This window comes from Epinephelus lanceolatus, chromosome 7 (assembly GCF_041903045.1).
Source record: "Epinephelus lanceolatus isolate andai-2023 chromosome 7, ASM4190304v1, whole genome shotgun sequence".
NCBI classification, from domain to species: domain Eukaryota; kingdom Metazoa; phylum Chordata; class Actinopteri; order Perciformes; family Serranidae; genus Epinephelus; species Epinephelus lanceolatus.
This window is the reverse complement of record NC_135740.1, coordinates 18,185,564-18,205,399: the sequence shown is the minus strand read 5'-3', so window position 1 is coordinate 18,205,399 and position 19,836 is coordinate 18,185,564. Positions and strand designations below refer to the sequence as shown.

The 19,836-nt window shown below is 45.5% G+C and overlaps 1 protein-coding gene across 8 annotated transcripts in view; it reads right to left on the bottom strand.

The window, feature by feature from the left end:
- Positions 1–706: 706 nt before the first annotated feature.
- ankhd1 (ankyrin repeat and KH domain containing 1) overlaps positions 707–19,836 on the bottom strand; it is a 33,293-nt gene continuing 14,163 nt past the window's right edge. For 4 of the 8 annotated variants that reach the window (XM_078169256.1, XM_078169258.1, XM_078169259.1 and 1 more), the window contains exons 5-39: positions 19,659–19,806; positions 19,344–19,577; positions 18,806–18,898; positions 17,867–18,030; positions 17,102–17,183; positions 16,639–16,830; positions 16,422–16,531; positions 16,084–16,171; positions 15,344–15,471; positions 15,090–15,233; positions 14,873–14,975; positions 14,465–14,727; positions 14,015–14,302; positions 13,482–13,905; positions 13,235–13,374; positions 13,009–13,120; positions 12,228–12,373; positions 11,987–12,129; positions 11,264–11,477; positions 10,976–11,151; positions 10,439–10,601; positions 10,253–10,348; positions 10,024–10,140; positions 9,084–9,252; positions 8,780–8,976; positions 8,273–8,628; positions 7,210–7,362; positions 6,831–6,980; positions 3,858–5,424; positions 3,529–3,718; positions 3,086–3,202; positions 2,636–2,887; positions 1,750–1,934; positions 1,491–1,658; positions 707–1,345 (exon numbers count right to left, since the gene is read on the bottom strand). In XM_078169256.1, coding sequence (XP_078025382.1) covers positions 1,286–1,345; positions 1,491–1,658; positions 1,750–1,934; positions 2,636–2,887; positions 3,086–3,202; positions 3,529–3,718; positions 3,858–5,424; positions 6,831–6,980; positions 7,210–7,362; positions 8,273–8,628; positions 8,780–8,976; positions 9,084–9,252; positions 10,024–10,140; positions 10,253–10,348; positions 10,439–10,601; positions 10,976–11,151; positions 11,264–11,477; positions 11,987–12,129; positions 12,228–12,373; positions 13,009–13,120; positions 13,235–13,374; positions 13,482–13,905; positions 14,015–14,302; positions 14,465–14,727; positions 14,873–14,975; positions 15,090–15,233; positions 15,344–15,471; positions 16,084–16,171; positions 16,422–16,531; positions 16,639–16,830; positions 17,102–17,183; positions 17,867–18,030; positions 18,806–18,898; positions 19,344–19,577; positions 19,659–19,806 — 7,332 coding nt within the window. In that variant the 3' untranslated portion in view covers positions 707–1,285. Of the gene's footprint in view, positions 1,346–1,490; positions 1,659–1,749; positions 1,935–2,635; positions 2,888–3,085; positions 3,203–3,528; positions 3,719–3,857; positions 5,425–6,830; positions 6,981–7,209; positions 7,363–8,272; positions 8,629–8,779; positions 8,977–9,083; positions 9,253–10,023; positions 10,141–10,252; positions 10,349–10,438; positions 10,602–10,975; positions 11,152–11,263; positions 11,478–11,986; positions 12,130–12,227; positions 12,374–13,008; positions 13,121–13,234; positions 13,375–13,481; positions 13,906–14,014; positions 14,303–14,464; positions 14,728–14,872; positions 14,976–15,089; positions 15,234–15,343; positions 15,472–16,083; positions 16,172–16,421; positions 16,532–16,638; positions 16,831–17,101; positions 17,184–17,866; positions 18,031–18,803; positions 18,899–19,343; positions 19,578–19,658; positions 19,807–19,836 lie in introns of all 8 variants that reach the window. The other 4 variants (XM_033632669.2, XM_033632666.2, XM_033632672.2 and 1 more) reach the window with 2 other exon arrangements.

The window sequence follows — 19,836 nt, the reverse complement described above, 5'->3', positions numbered from 1 at the left end:
TACAGTTCAGTGTTCCAACATCACCTAATCTCAGATACCATAAAGGTCTGAAGTAAGTAGTAATGATGTTGTATTTTGGGGTTGGAAACAGGTAGTTATGCCTCCAATTTATTTCTTCAATACCCCTGCAAGTTTCCCCATGTAGTCCAAGGTCAAACTCCAGCAAAGCATGCATCATGTTTGAGTGTCACTGGTCATGACAGTGAAGTAGTGTCAAAAATATAAATTCTGAATATTTTAAAGTTTTAATACTCATTTTCTGTTGTATTGATACACTCGCTCTCTCTTTCTCTCTCCCTTTCTGCTATTCTGTGCTAATAACCAAGAAAAGAGAAGTCGTCGTGGTATTGAAAATTTCTTAAATATGGATATTTTTCAAGGTATGATATTGGAGTTAGAAATTATTGAAGTGAAGCCCATCTAGATGTCTCTATTCTCAGCTAAAAAAAAATAAAAAAAACTAAACTTACATATCTCAGTGAAATACATAGTTATCAAAGAGAAATCTGACTGATCTTCAAGGCCAATTTGCAACCATAAAGATCAATCTCCAGACTGCACAAAGACTCCAGCTGTGAAGTGGACTGTGAAAAGGATGCCCAAAAAGGAGCCAAAACTGACTATCTCATTAGATGAAACGTGTACCAAGTCTTGATGTTAAGAGTCAAAACATGAAAGAACAGTAGAGATCACAAAACAGCACACATACTTTTCAATCTTTTTATTGAATATTAAGGTAAATATTTCACATTAATACAGGCTACATAAAGTAGAGCCACTATACGACATGAAATTTACTCTCATTTTAACCCTTTTTAGTATGTAAACAATTATACATGTATTTACCACTCTAAAAGGTTCTGATTTCTCTTTCTCTTTAGGTAATCATCATCTAGTTCTGGGCCAAGTTTAAATAGCTACTTCATGTTGAGCCCCCTGCAGCCCAAGAACGGTGTATGTGGGTTTAAGTCAAAATCGCTAAACTACGCAGAGAATGGATCCTGTTGAACAGGTGATCGCGCATGTTTGTTTGCATCATTGGGACACTGATAACAGCTCTCGCCCAATTATCCTCTTTATTTGTTTGAGATAGGCACATCAAAGAATGGCGTCGAGAGAACTTCCAATTCTTTAACCTCTGCTCTGCACTCTCAGGTCTCTACTAAAGTTAACATGTTGTACGTTTTTCTTTTTTTCGTTGTCTTATTCGGTCATATTCGTCAGTTGGTTTTTCATGTTTGCGCTGTGGGTCATGCTGTGTGCGTTTGATTGCTGTGGACGCTGTCTAGTTGACGTGGTTCAGGTGCACATTGCCCACATGAGGTGCCCAGGTACCGGGCCACACCTGCGGGAAGAGGGGACCAATAAAAGGTACGTGTTAGAACAACTGTAGCCAAATGTTATATCTGATTAATGGCAGTAATGCAAGCCTGACTGTTTAACTCCAAGCATGTGATGAGACAGCATGGCTACAATAAAAGAGAACATACCTGCTGCTGTGGGTCAGAGTTATCTGCATTGTTTGGGACCACTTTGATAATGGGGCTCCATGCGGGGTCACCAGCGTGCAATCCATTGTACATCGGTCCCCCCGGCCCCTCTGCCATGGGAGGATGAGGGGGCAGCATGGTTCCTCCATACATTGACATAGGCATCCCCTTAGCAGACAATAACATATGATTAATAAAACATGTGTTCATGAGAGGAACAGGGGTTAAAATCATCTGCAGAGCGATGGCTTTGTGTTACCTTTGGGAAGTCCATGTAACTGTTGGGCAAATGCTGAGGCTGGTGGTAGTTGTTAGCAGGGTTTGCAATGCCTGTGTCATCCTGCTCCATGGGCTGGTGCTGAGAGAAGGCCGACTGCTCCGCCTGCAGCTGAGGGTGCATCATGTGGCTGCTCATCAGGGGCTGGGACCAACCGGACATGGCCTCTGCATCAAGACACAGAAAGGGTTAACATCATTAAAGGATATCAGTTAGTACTGCACAGTAAGGCCTCCATTAGACACTATGTGTTGCAGCCTACAAAACTTTAAAAGCTGCATAAAAATAGACTGGTGGAGGGCACTTGCTCTGGCTGTTCCCAAATCATGCATTGGACACAAGGAAACAAAGACAGAGATCCTCACAAAGCGGATAAATCACAGGGAGTCTTGTGGACCAGCTGGTGGTACTTATTTTAGGATGCGTCTGGGACAGTTTGATAATCTGCTGTCAATCACTGGGCCTAATTACGGTTGGTATAATGTCAGAAAGAAGTTCAGGCTACAATTTGTTCAGACATGTCTTCCAGCTTGCCTGAGGCCATGTTGAAAGTGAGCTATTGTTAGCCTACTACAAACCATGAACTGTATGCTACCACTTGTTGTCATCGCAACCACAGAGGGCCCACCTCTTAATTCATCCAATCAGACAATGGGTAAAAAAACTCCATGCATAGAGCAGAAAAACATGAAGTGCCCTGCAATGTAAAAGCAGCGAGCAAAACACTTTACTCACTTAAATAATTAAAATATGTGGTTGTGTTTAAGTCACACTTCTGAAACTATTTTTCCATTTTCACCTGTAACTTAATTCTAACAAACAAAAAAGGAAGACAAAATACCACAACAAAATTCGCATTCGCTCTTACCCGAAGCACTGCCGACCCCGAATGACCAAATGCCTCCCTGTCCCACAGATGCCGTGTAGCTGGTGGTGAGGAGAGGCGGGTTGACGGAACCCGTCTGCCTGATCCTGGCCAGCCGCTCTGTGCCAATGGGTGGGGGAACCTTCCGGTCCTGCTGCGAGGAGCTGCCCTGCTTAGGCTGGGGAGGAGGGGGCACGGCTGAGGTGGAGAGGGCGGAGGATGACACCGTAGAGGGAGGCGGGACAGGAGATTCACCTGGTGGAGGAGGAGAGACAGTGCAGGAAGAAGTAGTTAGAAGCAGATCACGTTTAAACATCTGAAAGTATTTGAAAGTAGAAGAGAAAGAAGCCAGTAAAAATACTACTCATGAATTTAAAAAGGGTTGCCAAACTACTTTTTTTAGAAGTCCAAATAGATAATAAAGGCTGAAAGGTTTGAGTGTGAGCCTAGTACCTGATGTGGAAGCACTCCAAGGGTGAGGGGAAAAGTGCTGTCTGCTGAATGAGGGTGTGCCGTGACCGTGCAGATACACAGGGCTGCCAGAGATACTGGTGGCATAGCTGGTCAACGCTGTGGGCGCACACAATTAAAGAGAAAGCTCATTATTGAGCACAGGAGACAGCAGAATGTACCTCAAAACTTCACCTCTCTAAAAAGTACGAGGCCTTTTGTTAAGACACGTTAACTATACTAACTTTTCTGATGTGTGTATGATTTTTTTTATTCTATTTGTTAGCACATGTAGTTACTACCCCCCACTTTGATGCAGTTATTTAAATTAGGTTCCTCTTAAAAACTAATTCTTAATCTTAAAGGGATTTAATTACTGAATTTAGCCTGTTTAAATAAACATCAACACAATGATCACGTGCACACTGTGATGATGACAGTCATACCGATGGGGCTGTTGACCATCCTCTGTGAGGCAGAGCGGTAGCCAGGCGCTTTGGAGCTGTCTGGAGGAGGTGGTGGCATCATGTTCTCCATCTGGCCCATGCTCATGTAGGCTGGTGGGGCTGAGTACGACTGCTCTGGAGGTGATCGAGCCGGGAGATGGCATGCACCCCACACCTGATTGTTTCCAACCTGCAACAATTAATAATGTTGTAATTACTGAGTATGGGTGATGATATTTAAGCTAAGTTATTTAGCTATTTGAACACCGTCTTTGTCAGTCAAAATTACTACATGTGAACAGCTGAAATAAAATATTACTCCAGCTCACCTGGCTATTGTTATCAAAGATGCTGCTGAAGTTGAAGAGGCCTGCGGGGCCGAAGTTCGGGGGTATCTGCTGTGGCTTGCCTGTGTTGGCCACATGCTGCATCTGGGAACCGTTCATCATTCCCAGGTTAGCAGAGACCTGAAGGGAGCCTGGAGCCTGGGCTTGAGCTTGGGTCTGGGCTTGTGGAGGCAAATTTGTCGGCTGGGACGTCTGGTTTTGGGACTGTTTCGGAGGTTCTTGCTGAGCGTTGAAGGGCACAAACACAGACTGTTGCTGCTGTTGCGTTTGTTGCTGCTGCTGCTGCTCAGGAAGGGAGTAGTAAGGCCCTGGTGGCTGCATACGATGGGAGACTCGGGGGGCAGGGGCTGAGAAGTGGGGTACAGTGTTGTTGGGGTGTGCAACATTGTGTGAGAGGACAGGAGGAGGCGCTGAGGGGTGGTGGGAGCTGGGCTGTGGGTTAAGAAGGGGTGGTGGAGCCTCTGTGGATGGTACAGAGGAGGGAGGAGGAGGTAACTGCTGTCGAGGCTCTGGCTTCGGAGGTAAAGCCATGGCGGGGGCACTGAAACCCACGGAGTTGATGCTCTCACTGACAGAAACAGCCTGGTTCTCAACAGATAGAGAGGGCTTGTCTTTTCCAGGAGGGGCAACAGCACTAGGCTCTGTTTTCGTTGGCTGGATGGGGGGCTGTGAGATAGGTCCGACTGGCTGCTGAGGGGCGTTAGCGTTCGTTGTAGTGGAACTGTGATGTGCAGGAGAACCTGTGCCTCGTACTGCACTGCTGCCACTAGTAGACGTGGCAGCAACAGACACAGGGGTGACACCAGCAGGCTTGGGGTCTGGGGCGAAGAGCTGTTTTCTGACCGAAGAAGGAGTGGGGATGCTCGGCTGGGGATTGTATGGAGTAGGGTTAGGAGTATGAGGTGAAGCTGCAGCTGTAGATGTGTTAGGAGCACTGGTGGTGGTGGTGTTGGTGGTCGTGACTGAGGCTCCTGAGCTGGCCGTGTTGCTGTGCTCGCTATGAGTGGAGTTGGGTCTGGCCTGGCCTCCGGTGCTGTTGGTTCCTCCATTGTGCTTGGGGGAGCTGTTAGCACTGCCAGGACTGACTGGACGCACAGGGAAGGGTCCCCAGGTGCTGGCGGCGGGAGAGAAGGTGCCACCAAACTGGGCCATGGGTAGACGAGGGTGTCTGATCTGGTGCATGGTCTGAGCAGCCAGTAGAGCCAGCTGAGGGTGGGCGTACGCCAAGGGCAGAGACACAGGGAAGGGCTGTCTGACGTTTGATGACAACCCCTTCCCGATCTTTCCCGCAGCTTGAGAGGAGGGTGAAGACGAGGATGAAGAGGGCTGGAACGAGACGCCTGTGGAGGTGACCAACGAGCTCAGGGCCTTTGGCCCAGTGGTTGAACCGCTGGTGGCCCCTGTGGTACTGGGGAAGGAAGCTGAGGTCGTTTTAGAGCCTGGGGCTCTGATGTGATTCCTGGGGATCAGATCTTCAAGCTCTTTGGCTGGGTCTTGGATTAGAGCGTTGATCAGCTGTACTGCATACCTTGTAGACTCCGTCCCTCCTCTGAAACAACAAAACACACTTCATTCAGACTTTCTGTTCTTGTTTTAGAGAGTAGAACAAATCAAAAAGAATGACATAATTCAGGCTGATAAAATTGTGAGATAGTCCAGCACACAACCAAAAAAAGTTTAATGGCTTAGTCCCAGTATGGTCCCTTTTTAGGTCCTCAGTTTTTGCATAGGTTGCACTGCACAGTTTCAGCCCCGATTCAGTATATTTTGGCATTTTGATGACATTTCAGTCATTTCTGAACAATGTTGATTAGTCACACCATTTCCCATTTAAAGCAGCTGATATACAGTAGGCTATGGCTAACGTACTTATCTGAGATAACTGGAAGTTGACCGGAAATATTGATTTTAAATTAGGGTATTTCTTTAGGTTGTTGCAAAGTTACTAGTTGCCCTTATCAACTGTCAGTTAACTAATTAAGCTACGCGGTTGTTATCAGAAGTGACTGAATTCCAGCCAGCAATAGAGTCATATTTATTGATTTATATTTCCTTTTGGTGAAGGCGGTGGACAAAAATCCTTCACCTCATAACTTATGTTACAAATGGCATCGATCTATGCTAATATCAATGCTGGCTTTGACAGTCTGGTTGCCATGGTAATAGATTATGTCCAACTATAAACCACACCCCCATTCTCTGAAAAACAGGAAGCAACACTTTTTCCAATGGTCTACATCACATGTAGTTATTAAAGCCTCTGCTGGTGTGTAAAGTCCTCGGTCAAATACAGCTGCTGCATCATTGTTCTCGTGCTATCAGCCTTCTTATCTCAACTCTAGTTTCTGAGTACACAGGAAATACTCTGAGCTATGCACTAGCAACAGCAAATGTGCATGTTTACTATTTTCACCATAACAATGGCAGACCAAGATGCGGGCAACACATCCACCAGAGTCTACAAACTTAACACTTATATCTGACATACCAGTGTGAGTGAAATACAGCTGGCCTGATCAACATTTGACTGAAGGATCTGCTCTGCATGTGAAACTGAGTGATCTTCCCCATAACTGCTGTAGTGGCAGACTTTTTTGTTGTAAAATTTGCTCTAGATCTTACAGGCCTGAGAGGGCTGATCATTTTATGTATCAGATCATTTTCTGGTTTTATTTTCATCCTGCAGTACTTGTCCTCAGCAGCAATGATTTTGACATCACATTTAATGCCAAAAAGAATAAAGATGATAAAATATAAAGAAGATGAAACATTAACCTTCTGCAAACCCAGTGTTCTCATATCTTAAACAAAGTGTGGGGTTATTGCACTGTAGGACTGGCCCAGTGGGAATGAATGACATCATCCAGACGAGGATTACGTGCTTGTTGCAACTAACAGACTGTTCTACTCCAGCTGCAGTGCTGTTTACAGTCCACCAGAGGGCATTATTTTTACCTTATGGTGATCATTCTCTCCCCGTTCTTGTCCTTCTGTTTGTCTACGTCAATGTGAGCTCCTGTCACGTCCTGGATGGCTGTGATGTTGCAGCCTCCTCGGCCCATGATCCGAGACACAACAGAGGCGGGCACAGACAGCTTCTTTGATCTTCAAAAGAAGCGGTGAAATTGTATTATTTATGCGTCTATACTGGCAGATGGAAACACTGCTGATGGTAATTTACATTAACTGATACTCTCAAACCAAACTAGTTCCACGCAGAATTTTAAGAACCATCTTTCTCTTATAAACATCTGCACATTCAGTAAAACTTGGCCATGTCAATCAAAAGCACTGTGAAAGGCTGCAATGTAAAATAGATTAACAAACAACTTACCTTCTGACAACCTCCTTCCAACCTTCTTCTCTCTTCTGGCCTCTCTTGGGGCTTGTGAGACTGAGCTTACTGTTGGGTGAGGTGACGGGAAGAGCCATGGTCTTGAATGGAGAGGGCAAGGAGTTGGAGGTGGAGTCGCTCGTGTCCAGAGCTCTGTGACAAGAAGAAACAGACAAAGCTCGGGTTTGATTGGATCATAGTAACGAGGATATAACCTGCATTTTTTATGTTGGCCTACACTTGGGAAATGTTTTGAAATAAGCGACAGGTTCAAGTTAGAATGTAAGTCTAAAGGTTTAAGGGTGAATCTTTCTGTTTCTTGTGTATTCAAAACCGAACATTCATATTCTGGTCAAGATGCTTAAGTTTTAGTGTCCAAGTGTTTTTTTTCCCAAGCCCTAAAAGCGTTTTCTCATGAGACATGACTGAAGTTTCTGCTTGATGGCGCTGCTACATATAAACCCCTGAACATTCCTCTTTGTGACTGAGCCAAGCCTTTTTTGAGAATTGTGTCTTACTCATCGTTGACATTAGCTGCATTCCTCTAACCCCTTAACCAACGTACTGCTACACATTAGTTTGGATCTGAAAGTTTCACTATCACAAACTGACTGACCCACCGTCAAAGGAGTCTGGTGGCTTTGAGGAGAGCACAGATAACTGCTTCAGTTCCCCGTCGGAAAGGGCTGTCTGACGGCAAGGTGAAGCAGTGACTATGGATAAGTACCTCAAACAACCCCGCTTCAAAATATCTGAGCTAAGCCTTTCAAATATTATTATTATTATGATCAGCACTCGCTGTTCTAACCTACGTCACTGCTTTTTGCTAATGGCTGAGTGGGCGTTTCCATTTGAAAAATCACGCACAGAACGCAGCTGGACCTGCTCTTTAACAAAACTTGCTGCATATAATTCACACATAATGGTAGTATTTTAAAACTCTGCATGTTCCTCCAACATGAGCAGCTACACACACACACACACACACACACACACACACACACACACACACACACACACAAGCTGCACTTCAGATGATAAATGTGCTCCATCAGAGACTCACTTTTGCGTTGGTTTTGAGATAGAGACTGTGACCTTGTTGTCCACCTTGCTGTCACTCTGCGGCTGAGGACAGTGTCTCTTCTCCGGACCGCGCAGGAGGCCCTGGGCTGCTCCTGAGGAGGGGACTGAGGAGGAGGAGGAGGAGGAAGAGGAGGAGGAGGAGGAGGAGGCGGAGGAGGTGAGGTCAGGGAGGTAGTTGAGCTCCTGACTCTTGCCCCCGCTGCTGCTGCTCTCGCTGGCACAGTCGGTGCTATCCAAGGGGTCAGAATCGCTGTTGCCACCTGTCACTCCCCCACCCCCGCCCCGTGGCTCACCGTGGATCTTGTTCTTGTCAGCCTTGTGCTGTGCTAATGCAACCTAGTGGGAAGACACACACACACACACACATCATCATATTTTTTTTTTTTTTACAGATAAAGGTACTTTTAGTCGAGAAAAACACATCTACAAAGCACATTATGAATCAGCAAAGACAAACAATGCTATCAATAAAAGCAGCAGTGCTCACCTGCGGATCCTGTAATATGATGGGTTCATTGGGCGAGTCCTTAGTCTTGTTCTTTTTGTTCTTGCGATTGGTGCTTGGGGTAGTGGCCACACTTGCTCGCTTCTTACCAAAAGCTGTAGTGAAAGTGGTGGAGGTGGCAGATATACCAATGGTGGTGGTGGTGGTTGCACTTGGAGGCTCAATAGGAACATCTGCTTCTGAAGGAGGGGAAATGGGAAAAATTCAAACAGGATCAGTACCAACCACTTCACTATAGTACGTAGTAAGTAACTATCAACCTAGAGCGAAAGTCATATAAAGTTACCGTCAGCGGAATCCTCCTTCTGCTCCTGCATCTCAGAGAAGTCCTCCTTGGTTTTCTGCCCCTCCTCTTCCTCCTGCTTCCTCTTCTGCTCCTCCTTCTTCTTCTTGCGTTTCTCCTTGCGCTTCTCACGTTTAGCAGCCAGGGCCTGCTTCTTGCTCTCCTCTCGGGACTGTAACACACGTCGCACACAAAGTTGTATAAAAACCATGTTTGTCCTCGTTCACTGTATGCAGTGTATTCAGGATGCTTTAGGCCTCAATCAGACAGAGCGTGTTTTAGCAGCCTGGGGTGGCTTTTTGGAAGTGTTTTCAGTGAGTGTTTTGTCATGTTTTTTCAGCCCTAAACACCTCAAGATAAAACAAGACTTCAAATCAGAGTGGAAAAGCACCCACTGTCACTGGCCTTTTTTCCCCCAATTGTCCAATCAGAAGAATTCAGAGGCAGGCCTTCCAGGCTGTCAATGACAACAAGTGGTAGCGTACATGGTTTGTGTTAAGCTAAAGTTAGCTCACATTCAACGTTGCCCTGGGCAAGCTGTAAGACATATCTGAACAAATTGTAGCCTTAACTTCTTTATAACATTTCACCAACTTAAAACATGGCTTAAACCGACCATAATTCAGGCAAAGCTCCTGGACTAGCTGCAGATACTATTTTTCTCTTTCTGAGGGCCTTGTATACCCACACGGATCTCCATTTCCCTGTATTCAACACACTATTTGGGAACAGCCTCTCATGCTCAATTAGAGCCCTCTGCCTGTCCATTTTTTTTAAACCAGATTTTAAAGGTACATCTCTGTGAGTTTACTTCACAACAAAGATGTTAAGCTGAGGACAGGTGATTTGGTGGTTGCATGGCAACAACCAGCAAGCTGCAAAAAGCCCTCTGTCTGATCGGGGCCTTAACATCCCAAAGGACAGCCATGTGGTCTGACTGTACCTTCTCCAAGTCTAGCTCCTTGAGGAGAATGCTAGCATTCTTGTTGGCCTCGGCTGCCTGCTGGTCTTTGGCTTTGACGATGGTCTCCATGCACTGGTGGCACTTTTTCAACAGCTCCTGCAACGACAGGAATCAATCAGCTGGAGTTATAGCTCTGCTAACGTCTTCAACAGCTCTCTCAAATCCAATAAACGTAGCAGACTAATGACTGAAAAGGAAATCGACCTACCTTGTCAGCGATGGTGGCAATATATCTCATGCACTCAATATCTGATGGGAACTGGTTGACCTCCTTCACAAGATACTGCACCACCTTCACATGACCCTGAAATGTCAAGTAAAATGGTTAGTAACCAGAGGCTTGCCAAAGTGTTGTGTGACACACTGACATTTAGGGTTCTGGTAAACTCTGCACCTTGCGAAAAGCAGCCATGAGTGGGGTAATTTTGCGGTTGTCGGCTGCATCCACATCAGCGCTGGCATGCACCAAGAGCTGAACCACGTCAAAGTGACCGCCGTTTGCAGCCAGCCAAAGAGGGGTGTTCCCTTTCTTGTTTCGTACATCGATATGGGCACCCCTGCAAAGACAGGAAGAAGTGTTGCCTTTAGGGGTCACATAGCAGCTAAAAGGGCAAGCAGTGCAACAGGCTGAATCACAAGCTTGATTTAAATCACAAAGGGTGTCTTTATATTTCTACCTCACCAGCATTCGAAGTGTAGAACATGATGTGACAAAAGCAATCATCGCTGCATTCAAACCAACAATATGGGGCTTTATTTTACAGACAGCATTTGCCAGAACACCGTCTTACACGGCATCAAAGAACTCGAAAAATGGCAGGAAAGTTATGACCTACTGCCAAGCCTTAACAGCTAATTCACTCAAAAGAAGATTGTCTCCTGAAAGAAAACTAGAACATGGTTTTGTACACAAACTCCCCAGTGTCCTCACCTGTTGATAAGCAGCTCACAAAACTTGTAGTGGCCCTTGTCAGCAGCAATGGTGAGGGCAGTGTCTCGGGATGAGGGAACAGGGGGAGCGTTGACGTCAGCGCCTTTGTCCAGAAGCACTCGGCCTACCTCTGCATAACCTCCTGAGGCAGCCTCCATCAGAGGAGTAAGACCAGTCTGCAGGAAGTGAGAAGTTACTCAGCAAGATGGCCAGCTGCGCCATGAGCTCAGACAGTGCAAAATATATATTAAGTCTGGAAATCTAGCCAATGTGATTTGGACTCCTCACCTTAGCGCGATGCTCTACGTTGGCCTTGCGATCTAGCAGCAGACTGACGACCTCAGCCCGCCCCTGGAAGCAGGCTAGGGTCAGGGCGGTGTTTCTGTTGGTCTCAATCTGAGCGTTGATGTCCGAGCCCATGTCTAACAACAGCTTCACTGCCGGTACGTGGCCGTTCATGGCTGCCAGCATCAGAGGAGAGATTCCCAGCTTACTGCCGGTCCTGGTGAGAGAGAATCAATAAAATGTTTAGACACCTAAAACCAAAATAAAACATTGAACTGTGTATTAATGTGCACTAAAAGCATACCATGTATCACAAAGTATTTGTCTCAGTTTCAGTTCACATTACTGTTTTACTGCGACTTAGCAACATAACATGTGTTTCCACTTCTTGCAGCGCAGCATTTATCAAAGTAGCAGCTGCTACAAAGCCTCTTTTTTTGAAGTAACTGCCTCACTGTTTCCTCATTCCTCATTTATAACACAGTTAATCACCATGCTATGATTTCTGGGTGTGGCTAAAACCCAAAGGCACATTTTACAGTAATGTTGTATTGGTTTGGCACCGTGTCTCCTACGTGCAACCTCAGTCACTTTCAGGAACTAAAACAATGTTGTGACATTCAGATCAGGGAAAAGGATTATATTCTGATAATGACCCTAATATAAGTGGACATGTTTCACTTACACCAAGGGGCCAAAGTGAATAGTGAAGTTCCTGTCACTTACCTGGAGTTTATCTCAGCTCCAGCATTGAGGAGTATCTTGATGATGTTGACGTAACCCCCGGACGCGGCCAGGCTGAGAGGCGTGTAGTCGGAAACATTGCGGTGTTCCTTATTAGCTCCCCTAAGCAGCAGCAACTCGACCACCTGACAACGCAAGGGACAGTTGCCAGTTAAAGCCAGGGAAAAAAAAATTGACAGGAATGTCACCATTGTGAAGGTTAACTGAAAAACAATGTGTTTACCTCCTGGCGTCCCCCGGAGCAGGCCAGGGAGAGGGGCGTGTCTTTGGTTCTCTCTGACTGAGCCTCAATGTCACCCCCTTTGTCCAGGAGCACCTCCACCACTCCTACGTGGCCAGCAGTGGCAGCCAGGATCAGAGGAGTAAAACCTGTGGAGAACAGAGGGAATATGCAGGTTTTTTGGTTACTTAGAGAAGAATTTCACTGCTGGAAAGATGGTCTTTTCATAAAACCAGGCTGTCTATGCAGTAAAAAGATGCTAATACATTTAAAATTGGTGCTACATGACCGACAAAAACAGAGCAAAGGGCTGTGGTATTTACTTTTGCTGAAGAGGTGGAAAACCGTAAAAGAATCTTGGTTTATTTTCATTTTTGTCTAGTTTTAGAGTTTGCCTGGAGTTTGGTCGGAGTTTGAGAGAATGAGAGAGGGGAGACTCTTTCTCGATCCGCTTCTATACTCTTTGTGTCCGTGGTGGCTGGCGTAGAAAAAATGCAGAGGTACAATGTGCACTTCAAGCAATAGCCCGAGAGCCAGTGAAAATTAAGAATCAAGATATGAGAAGGGAGATCAGCAGGGAGATCTGGGCGCTGGTGGGATGGAGAAAAGTTTACTGCATTTAATTTACACATACTCCCCATCTTATTATATTAAAAAGCTAATTAAAATTGGTATCCATTTAATATATAAATTTAATTAAAATCCAATTCACACCCCCCCCCTATTGCTCATAATACCACTACAGACCTTTTCATATGCCTATTTTATTATTGTGCTTTCATACCTTTTTTGTCCCGATGCTCAATGTTGGCTCCCCGTGCGATGAGGACAGACACAAGCTCCTCGTGTCCTCCTGCACATGCGAGCGTCAGCGCTGTGTCATGGTTACTCTCCGTCTGTGGTGGAAAACAAGATCTCTTAACAGGGTTGGGAACTTTGTGCATGCATCTACTTATTTATGTTGTCACTTTGAAGATCTCAGTCTTGTCAAAGCTGGCATTGTGTCTTACATGTGCATCGATGTCAACAGAGGGGTAGAGGGGCAGGACTGAAGGGGGCGAGGCGATGTTTGCGGGCATCTGTGTGGGTGGCTGGGAAAGGGGTGTGGGTGAGGTTGTAGTGTTCAGCATGGGCACACGGCTGCTCACAGCTGCAACGGAAACAAAAGAAAATTATGAGATCATACAGATTAGGGCGCTTACATACAACGAGAGTCAGCAATAATCCAAAGCCTACTGCAAAAAGAAGTGCACCTACCCGCCATGATGTCATCCAGCGTGTCTGTGAGCGTCTGTGCAGGTGTAGCTACCATGAGCCCATCTGGGGCCTGCTGAGGTATCATTCCTGGGCCTAACCCGGCCAATTGTTGACCCTGACCCTGCTGCTGTTGGCCCAGCATCTGCTGCCCCACCAGTACCCTCTGCAGCTCTGGGCTGGTGCTTCCTGGGTAGTCTGCAGGGTTGTAATCTGGCAGGGGCTGGATAGGGACGAAGGCAGCCTGAAGAGGCGGGGGAGGAGGTTGGGGCTGGGCCTGTGGCGAAGGGGGAAGAGGAGGCTGCTGTGGCAGCTGCGGCCCATCCCTGTAGAGGATTGTGCCCACCTGAGGAAGCTTGGGGTAATCGTCCTCTTCTCCATCTGCTTCTTCATCTGAGCCCTCCTCATCGTCGTCGTCTTCCTCTTCCTGAAAATGTATAGAAAACACCTTAAGTCTTGGGTTCAATAAACGGAGGTGTTAGAGGAGTCAGAACAAACATCATAACAACACAGAAATCAAAATCAAAGAGTTTCACCTCTTCCCCCTCCTCCCCTGGCCGCTCCTCTTGCTCCCCATCTTTGTTGGCCTCTTCATCCGTGTCAGAGCTGGTGTGAACTTGGGCACCTGTTGCAGTGGGAAGCGGCCCCGGAGCAGGCGTCGTACTTCCAGGACCCGGGCCTGGGCCCTGGCTCTGTCCGGCCTCCTGCTCCTCCTTCAAACCCTTCGCCTCCATGTACTCTTTGGTGAACTGTTGCTGTGTTTTCAGCTGCAGCTGGCGCTCCACCTTCTGCAACTCCTTCAAGATTTTCTTCTTCTTCTGCACCTAAGTGGGGGGACAGCCACATCCTTGTTTGTCTTACTTCTGATATGTTGCTTTGCATGCAAAATAAGTGTGATCTGATGTAAAGGTGACATCCATCTTACTATAAGTTCTAAAAACAAGATTCAAAGTGGGATCAGATCTTTAATGGGTGATGGATTATACCTGCTCCTCTCTGCTCTTCTTCAGCTCCTCAATCTTGTCTTTGGTGAGCGGCTCCCCCTGAATGAGCTCTAGCGACTGAAGCTGCGCCTTCTCAATGGCGCTGATTCTCTGGCCCAGCTCGTTCAGCTTCCCCTCCGTCTCCTCCACAATGCACTCTAGAGGCTGGCACAAGTGGAAGGGCGGCAGAGGCTCTGCTTCAGGCCCCCGGCCGACTGAGCTGGGGACACCGGGTTGAAGGGCTGCTTGTCTCTGTTTGGAGACGCCTAGATTTGAACAAAAGAGACATGAGAACTTGAGGATTTGGATCGGCCTTAAAATTGGGGAGATAACAGTCAAATGGCTGAGTTAAGTCTGCACCTCTATTTTGTGAGTACATCTCCAGGTAACAGGACTCTAAGCGATGATTACCTTTGCTGGAGACGGGTGGGGGTGTGGTGATGTTTGATGGGGCTCGGTCGGGTTCCTGAGGGGGCACTACCATGGCGAGAGCTTGGAATGGGACACGAGGAACCTGTACCAAACGAGGACATGTTAGTGTCATGCAAAAAAAACCAAAAAAAAAACCCACTAAAAACCAAAAATAGATCTATTTCCCTGTAGAAGTATGATTTATCGCTGCATTTACCTGAGAGGCATCTTGCGAGGGGGGAGTGAGCTGGGAGAGGTCAGGGGCTGGGACAGACAGGATGTTGTTGGGGTAGTCCAACAGGTAGGACACCACATTGGTGTGGCCACCCTTAGCAGCTTCTATCAACATGGTTGAACCATCCTACAAAAGAGAAAACACATACGGTCTCAATAATGTGCGTTTATTACATACATGTGTACAAGCAAAAATATTCTAACTGGTCCAATATGTATCCAGAGTGTGTGCATTACTTTGAGTCTGTGTGTAGGATCCGCCCCATGTGCCAGCAGCAGCTCCACCACAGCCAGATGTCCTCCAGCACAGGCCAGCGACACCACTGTGTGGTCATTATTGGCAGTAGCTCTGTTCACATTAGCACCTGGACAACAAGAGAGGAAGAGTGAACACATTACCTCACTTTGTATGAGATATGAGTCTTATTATTACATTTACAAAATCAAACTCATTCAACCTCTAATCCAAATGAATTAGAGATTAAACAATTATACAAACAAGCATTCCTTCATTAGGATGAGTGAGCTTGTGAAAAATGTTTCTAAGGAAATTTTAGTGTGTAAATTCACTAATACAATTACTGTAACAAATTGTGACTCATCTATTACTGGTGTCATACAAAAGATATGCGCATCAGTGCATAATACACTCCATAAAAACTGAAGAAAAACCTGAAAATATCTGTCAAAGTGAAGCATCTTCTAGTCAAATTGTTTAAATTAATAAAACATTTTTTCGGCTTTTGATTTTATTATATAATGACGTTATATATAGAAAAGTCTTATGGAACATTTAAATACACTGAACTGGATTTAGAAAACTGCTTAAAATGTCCAAAGGCATGTTATTAACAATCTACATCTTGACTTTTCAAAAGAGAGACTCAAAAAGCATTTCATTGGATTTAGACAAAAACCAACCATTTGCAAAAAAGGACATTTATCTTGTTTGTCGGAACAGCGACTCAATAACACACCTTTGCTGATAAGAAACTGCACTGTACAGAGATGTCCCGCCCTCGCTGCCTTCATCAAGGGCGTCCGCCCCCCTTCAGACTCATGTTCCTGGAAGACAAAGGTGAAGACATGTTTGTCAGATTCTAGTTTACTCCAGAAGTTAAACAAAAGAGTCAGGATATGTTTGTCCACAAAAATGTGACTCAACAAGAAGCTGCCTCCGTAGTTCTCCAAGGTACAAGCCTTGCTTTACACAATAGACTGTGTTGATCAATTAACATTTGTATACCAAAGCTAAACCTACGTAACACAAAAGGCCAATCACAAGTGACAAAGAGGATTTAAGAGTATGGCGTACCAAGTTGGCTCCGGCCTGCAGCAGCACATCCGCCACATCAGTGTGTCCGTTTTCACACGCATACGTCAACGCCGTGTCACCTGTTGCCGTGGTAGCATGAACGTTTGCCCCTGAATGACAAAGTCAGAAATTAGGATTGTAAGCACAGCGGTACAACAAAGGCATATTCTTTGTTCTTCCAGATCTGCAGCTCCCCGCCTTGTTTCCTCCAGCTCACCTGCAGCCAGTAGGTATTTGACCAACTCCAGATGGCCCTCCTGTGCAGCCTCCATTAGAGGTGTGGAGCAGCCCAGCTCGATGTCGGCGCCCGCCTTAATGAGGAAGTCGGCTACTTCCAAGAAGCCTCCACAGCATGCTAGAGTCAAGGCTGTCTCCTGCGTCTCCTCCGTTTGGGCATTGATGTTAGCACCTGGACAAAAGAACGAGAAAAGTTAGCGATAAGTGACTGATCTGTTTTCATAAAGTGTAATAAGTTTAGTGTTGTGTTTAAGTGTAAGTTTCTTTAATAAAACAAAAGACAAAAATCATGTCATTGTCTTTTCACAGATAACACTCTCAATAATCTTATTTCTGCTGAAGAAACACTCAAATACCAAGAGATGGCTCATCAGTGTGTACTACTCACTGGAATGGCATCTGACATTAAGTTTCCATTTCCCAGATGTAGGAGCAAAGCTTACCTTGAGCCAGCAGCAGTGCTACCATCTCCTCGTGGCCTTCTCTAGCTGCCTCCATCAGAGGTGTGTAGCCTTCATCATTAACCTGGACACAAACAGATAAGAAAACATAGGGGCAAACATGACTCACTGCAAGATTACTCCGTGGGCTTGTCTTTCGTGTCTGTGTACTCTCACTGAGGATGGGAAACTGCAACTGGCAGGTTGTTTGACACTGGCTCTGTTGTCGACATCTTTACATCAAACGTGTGGTGATAGACGAGAGATCACAAAAACCTGAAGCACTGTCATTCAGCCTGGCATCTTGAGTTTAAGTCTGCCACCTCACTGCCAGCTGACTGTTTTTATTTCTTTATTAAGACTTAAATAACAACAATGAAATATGACCAAATCATTTTTACGTTTACTTACTTGCTCTAGCTTGCATTTTTTTAAGGATTACCCAAGCAGTTGGTTTCATAAATGTCATTTAAATGTCACTGCCATTTCAGAAACAAGTTCTTATCTAAACTCGCATTCCTATCTATATTCTAAGGCCGCAGCTTCTAAAGTATTCAGTACAATGTATCCCAGTAGCAGGACAGCAGTATGACTGTCAAAAAGTTGAAGGTTATTCTCCCTGGAAAAATCTCTACTGCAGTGTGTGTGCAATCAAAAACTGGTATACAGCGACATAATTCATATTTATATGACAACTGCAGCCTCTCCTGTACTTTGTGGTCTTCCAAAAACTTGTGTTGGTATTTAGGTGTCTGTCTCTTTACACACCTCCTCCAAGTTGGCTCCTCTCTCTATGAGCAAGGCTGCCAGCTCCACGTGTCCTCCACATGCTGCGAGGGTGAGGGGCGACTCAAAGGAATCCGCTGGCATGTTGACCTGTGCACCGCTGTCCAACAGCAGCCGTGCCACCTCCACATGGCCGTCCTGGGACAGCGAGACACACAGAGAATGTAGAGATAAGCACCTGAATAAATACGTGGGATCACTTTTCAATGACACCAACATACAGTCATGCTGCATGAGCCCGAGAACCTTCACTTTTAAAACAGCGTGCAATAAGTAAATTACAAAACACTTCCTGATGACTCTTCATGAATCAATAATTAGTTCCATACATCTTCTTACTGTAGTGCTACATTCACAACAGTGTAATCATTTATCAAAGGTACAAAAATGATTAACATAATCCAACTTTCCCAACATCTAGTTATTTAAGTGGCCTAGCCTACATAAAAACACACCATAAAACTCTTAACTAACACTGAGCAAGATGGCTGAAATCATAATCATGGGGCACAGGCGGTGCTTTCCATATTTACTGAAACAAGTCAACTTTTTTTCCCCACTTAGGTGCACAAGTACATGACTGTGTACTGTGCCGCGAGCTCTGTCAAAGTGCTTCCAAGTGCGGACACTAAAGATGTGCAGCTGCCGACATGCTGATTTCGACAATGCATAATCTTATAAACTCTAATTCTGACTTGGTTTTAATGTTATATCTATAATCTGACAGTCATATAAAATGTATTCTATATACGTACAAAGTGACTTTAAAAATAAGATGGTTTTTAGTGATATCAGTTATTAAATTGTAACTCAAACTGAGACTAAAATGAATGCAGTATTTGTCTGAAACAAAAATACGACAGCATTCACTGACTTTGGAGATAAAATATTTAATTAATGGTTTGGGTCAGATGCTCACCATGCACGCCTCCATCAGTGCCGTGTGCATCTCGTCTGTTTTATGCTCCTGGTCTGCTCCAGCCTCCAACAGAAAACGCACCATGTCCAAGTGACCTGCAGATGCAGAGGACAAACAAAAATCAATATTCTAAGCCTTTTATCACCAAGTATTAGCAAAGAGCATGTTAATAGCACAGAACTTAAAGGTCCAGTGTGTAGGATTCAGTGGCATCTAGCGGTAAGGTTGCAGAACTGAAATTTCTCCAATGCGCCGAGCACATAAGAGAACTATTTAGAGCCAGCGTTTGGTTTGTCTATTCTAGGCTACTGTAGAGCAACATGGCAGACTCTGTGAAATAAGCCCTTCACTTTGTGTAGATATAAACGGCTCACTCTAAGGTAACAAAAACACAATTCTTATTTTCAGGTGGTTATAAACATATGACAACATAGTTATGAATGTTATACTCCATTCCTCACAATAGATGCCCTTCAATCCTACACACTGGACATTTGAATGAGGTGACCAACAGGAAAGACACAATAATTGAGTTCTGACCTTTGTAGCAGGCAAGCGTGAGAGCACTCTCCTTGAACTCATTGGAGTGTGTGTTGATGCCAGCGCCATACTCCAAGAGTACTCTGGCCACTTCTACATGGCCCGCACTGGCCGCCTCCATTAGAGGTGTGTGTCCGTTCTCGTTGTGGTCCTCAATGTTAGCACCCTCTTTCAGCAGCACCTTCACCACATCCACGAAGCCACCGGCACATGCGTACGTCAGAGCTGTGTTGCCTGGAAAACATCGAAGAGATTCATCAGAGTGCGAAACACAGAGAGAAAGGGAAATGATAGGAAGTGAAGAGAGGTTTTTACCTGTGGAGGATTGTGCATTAACATCTGCCCCGTGGACCAGAAGCAGTTTGACGATATCGACATAACCTCCACTGGCAGCAGCCATAAGTGGCGTTATGTCCCCTTTGATGCCCCGGTCCTCCACATTGGCGTGCATGGCCAACAAAACCTGAGCACGAAACATGAAACAATGATATTA